The 4,932-nt window shown below is 40.3% G+C and overlaps 1 protein-coding gene and 1 pseudogene across 1 annotated transcript in view; both read left to right on the plus strand.

Annotated features, from left to right (window-relative positions):
- The window catches only part of LOC108526493 (borealin pseudogene), a 9,224-nt pseudogene extending 5,736 nt beyond the window's left edge, over window positions 1-3,488 (plus strand).
- SEPTIN14 (septin 14) overlaps window positions 1-4,932 on the plus strand; it is an 89,106-nt gene that overhangs the window by 55,950 nt on the left and 28,224 nt on the right. Inside the window, exon 6 of the mRNA XM_017867300.1 lies at window positions 3,676-3,844. Within this exon, the coding sequence (XP_017722789.1) occupies window positions 3,676-3,844 (169 nt within the window). The remainder of the gene's footprint in view (window positions 1-3,675; window positions 3,845-4,932) is intronic.

A 4,932-nucleotide genomic window follows, 5' to 3' on the forward strand; every position in this document is an offset into this window, starting at 1 on the left:
GGCTGATTGAATGTGTCCATAGTAAAACCAACTCCAAGCCTGATACCCAGGTTTGACTCGAGGGTCTTCATGATCCCTGGCCTGTGCACTTCTGCCACAGGAGAGCGGATTTACAACAAAAGCTGCTCAGGTACAGTGACTCACACCTGTAATCCCAGCACTTTGGGAGGCTGAAACAGGTGAACCACCTTAGGTCAGGAGTTTCAGACCAGCCTGACCAACATGGTGAAACCCCGTCTATACTAAAAATACAAAAATTAGCTGGGCATGGTGGTGGGTGCCAGTAATCCCAGCTACTTGGGAGGGAGGCTGAGGCAGGAGAATCGCTTGAACCCGGGAGGTGGAGGTTGCAGTGAGCCAAGATCGCGCCATTGAACTCTAGCCTGGGTGACAGAGTAAGACTCCGCCTCAAAAAACAAAAAACTTCAAAAACACCAGCAACAAAACCAAAAGAAACAATTAATAGCAGGAAGATACAACCTGGAGATTGGAAAAAATATTTTCAACTTATACATCTGACAAGCGGCTAATGTCCTAAATATATAATATTTTTGCTATTACTCTAACAACTCAATAGCAAGAAAACAAATAACACAAGGGAAAATGGGCAAAGGACCTGAACAGGCTCTTCTCAAAAGAAGAAATACAAATGGCCAAAAGAAACATGAAAAAAAAAAAAAAGCATCTCTAATCATCAGGAAAACGTGAATTAAACATGTGATAAAGTGTCATCTCATGTCTGTTAGAATGACTATTATCAAAAAGACAAACCGTCACCTGTACTGGCAAGCATATGGAGAAGAGAGAATTCTTTTTTTAAAAAATTTTTATTCTAGGTTCAGGGGTATGTGTGCAAATTTGTCATGTAGGTAAATTGCACGTCATGGGGGTTTGGTGTACAGATTATTTCATCACACAGATAGTAAGCATAGTACTGGCCAGACACAGTGGCTCGAGTCTGTAATCCCAGCACTTTGGCAGGCCGAGGCGAGTGGATCATCTGAGGTCAGGAGTTCAAAACTAGCCCGACCAACATGGCGAAACCCCATCTCTACTAAAAAATAACAAAAATTTGCAGGCTTTAGTGGCGCGCTCCTGTAATCCCAGCTAGTTGAGAGGCTGAAGCAGGAAATCACTTGAACCCAGGAGGCGGAGGTTGCAGTGAGCCGAGATCACGCCATTGCACTCCAGCCTCGGAAACAGGACTGAAACGCCGAATCAAAAAAAAAAAAAAAAAAAAAGTACCCCCTTTTTTCAGCAGCACATAAACTAAAAAAAAAAAAAAAAGAAAAGAAAAGAAAAAAGTAAGCATAGTAGCTTTTCTGTCCTCACTCTCCTCCCACCCTCCACCCTCAAGGAGGCCCCAGCGTCTGTTGTTCCCTCTTTGTGTCCATGAGTTCTCAATATTTATCTCCTACTTACAAATGAGAGTGTGTGGTATTTGGTTTTCTGTTCCTGCATTACATCGCTTAGGATAATGGCTTCAGCTCCATTCATGTTTCTGCAAAGGACATGATCTTGTTCTTTTTTTTTAAGGCTGTGCAGTATTCCATAGTGTATATGTACATTTTTTCTATCCAGTCTACCACTGATGGGCATTTATATTGATTCTGTGTCTTTGTTATTGTGAATAGTGCTGCGATGAACATACACGTGCCTGTGTCTTTATGATAGAACAATATATATTCCTTTGGGTATAAACCTGGTAATGGGATTGCTGGGTCAAATGGTAGTTCTGTTTTAACTTCTTTAAGAAATTGTCAGGCCGGGTGCGGTGGCTCACGCCTGTAATCCCAGCACTTTGGGAGGCTAAGGAGGGTGGATCACCTGAGGTCAGGAGTTCGAAACCATTCCTGGTCAACATGGTGAAACTCCGTCTCTACTAAAAATACAAAAATTAGCTCGGCGTGGTGGTGGATGTCTGTAATCCCATCTACTCAAGAGGCTGAGGCCAGAGAATCACTTGAACCCAGGAGGTGGAGGTTGCAGTGAGCCGAGATCACACTGCTGCACTCCAGCCTGGGTGAGGAGCGAAACTCTGTCTCAAAAAAAAATAAAAAGAAAAAAGAAAAAAAAAAAGAAATTATCAAACTACTTTTCACAATGGCTGAACTAATTTATATTCCCACCAACAGTGTATATATGTTCCCAAGAGAAAAGGGAATTCTTTTTTTTTTTGAGATGGAGTCTCGCTCTGTAGCCCAGGCTGGAGTGCAGTGGCCTGATCTTGGCTCACTGCGAGCTCTACCTCCCGGGATCACGCCATTCTCCTGCCTCAGCCTCCCGAGTAGCTGGGACTACAGGTGCCCGCCACCCTGCCCAGCTTACTTTTTGCATTTTTAGTAGAGATGGGGTTTCACCATGTTAGCCAGGATGGTCTTGATCTCCTGACCTCATGATCTGCCCACCTCGGCCTCCCAAAGTGCTGGGATTACAGGCGTGAGCCACCGTGCCCGGCTGAGGAAAAGGAATTCTTAAACATCATTGGTGGGAATTGAAGTTGGTACAGCCATTTTGGGAAACAATATGAGGGTTCCTCAAAATCTAAGAATAGTATTACCGTATGATCCAGCAGTACCACTTCTGGGTGTGTACCCTAGTGGAATGAAATTGATCTGTCAAAAGACATCTGCACTCACATTTTTATTTCATTCTTTCAAAATATATTAAGACTTACTTTGTGGCCTAACATATAATCTATCCTGAAGAATGTCTTGTGTTTGTTTGAGAAAAATGTGTATTACTTTGCTGTTGGATGAAATATTCCACATATGTCCATTAGGCCTATTTGGTCCAAACTGTAGTTTAAATCTGACATTTTCTTACTGATATTCTGTCTGGATAATCTGTCCATTGCTGAAAGTAGGGTGTGTAAGTCCCTTACTATTATTGTAATACAGTCTATCTCCCCCTCAGGTCTACTAATATTTGCCTTATATATTTAAAAGCTGTGGTATTGGGTGCATATGTATTTACAATTGTTATTTTTTAAATGAACTGACCTCTTCATCATGATACGATGACCTTCTTTATATCATTTTACAGTTTTTGACTTAAAGTCTATCTTCTGTGATAGGAGTATAGCTCTCCGTGCTCTCTCTTTTAGTTTCTAATTGCATGGAATATCTTTCCATGTCTTTACTGTCAGTCTGTATGTATCATTAAAACAGCTATGTGAATTTGTTGATTGGTTTTGAATATTGACTAACAGTGTCTCCTAAATATGATATATAAATGTAATTTTATAACAAAAGTGTTTACAATTGTAAGGCTTTTTTGCTAGCAGAATTTACTCTGATAAAATTATTTACACTAGTGATGTTATATTACATATTCTGTTAGCACTCCGAAATACCCAGAGGTAGTTTATAACTAACGTAATTGTTAATAAAAACTTATAGCAAATATGCATATAAAATAGTATTTCAGTATTTCCTGCTTATTCTTCAGGTAATAAGTTTAAAGCAAATTTGCTAACCTATAAATAATATCTGCCTATGACTGGTATGTATAGTACAACTACACTTACATGGTTATAAGAATTATAGGTATTAATCAAATTGTTCAGTTGTATGTTATTTTAAATGTGTTTTGTGTTCATGTATTCATTCATGAACACTTACTGATTGTCAGGGATTGATACTGAATGTTGTCGATTCATTTTTTTTTAACTAGTGGAAAATGAAAATCACTGTGACTTCGTGAAGCTCCGAGATATGCTTCTTTGTACCAATATGGAAAATCTAAAAGAAAAAACCCACACTCAGCACTATGAATGTTATAGGTACCAAAAACTGCAGAAAATGGGCTTTACAGATGTGGGCCCAGACAACCAGCCAGTTAGGTGAGTAAAAATATTGCTAGCACAACCCCTAGCAAGTAGGAGTCCCCTACAAACACAAGGTACAATAATTTGGGTATAAGAATGATTATACTTCTCCCATCTTGAACCATCCTAAAGAAAACATCCTGAATGTTAGATGTTTTTATCATCTTTTGATGAAGATATAGTTAGTAGGAACAATATAATGCGAGATCTCATTTTTATGTTGAAATATGTGTATTCAATATATGTATATGCTGAAATGTGTATTGAAGAAGAAACCCAGTATTTTGTTGTATTTTTTGTATTTATATGAAATGTATCTATATTATATGAAAGAAAGGATAGGCCGAGCATGGTGGCTCACGCCTGTAATCCCAGCACTTTGGGAGGCTGAGGCGGGTGGATCATCTGAGGTCAGGAATTTGAGAGCAGCCTGGCCAATATGGTGAAACCCCATCTCTACTAAAAATACAAAAAGTAGCCGGGCGTGGTGGCACACGCCTGTATCCCAGCTACTTGGGAAGCTGAGGCAGGAGAATTGCTTGAACCCTGGAGGCAGAGGTTGCAGTGAGTCGAGATCACCTCACTGCACTCCAGCCTGGCCAACTGAGCAAGACTCCATCTAAAAAAAAAAAAAAAAAAGGAATAGAAAAAAATGGAAAAATATTAGCAAAGTTTGACAAAAGATATCAGGAAGAGTTTGATGGAGGAACCAGCTGAAAAGCAGTAGTGCAGTGTCCTGGAAGTTAAATGAGAAAAGTTTGAGAGCAGGTGTATTGCTCTAACTTGAAGAAGAACAGAGCTGGGTATGGTGGCTCCCACCTGTAATTCCCGCACTTTGGAAAACCGAGACAGGCGGATTACCTGACGTCAGGAGTTTAAGATCAGCCTGACCAACACGGTAAATCCCCGTCCCTACTAAAAATACAAAAAAAATTAGCCAAGTGTGTTGGTGGGTACTCGTAATCCCAGCTACTTGGGAGCCTGAGGCAGGAGAATCGCTTGAACCTGGGCAGCGGAGGTTGCAGTGAGCTGAGAGCGTGCCACTGCACTCCAGCCTGGGCAATAAAGCAAGACTGTCTCAAAAAAAAAAAAAAAAAAAAAAA

Source organism: Rhinopithecus bieti, unplaced genomic scaffold (genome assembly GCF_001698545.2).
Source record: "Rhinopithecus bieti isolate Rb0 unplaced genomic scaffold, ASM169854v2 scaffold_3947, whole genome shotgun sequence".
Taxonomy (NCBI): domain Eukaryota; kingdom Metazoa; phylum Chordata; class Mammalia; order Primates; family Cercopithecidae; genus Rhinopithecus; species Rhinopithecus bieti.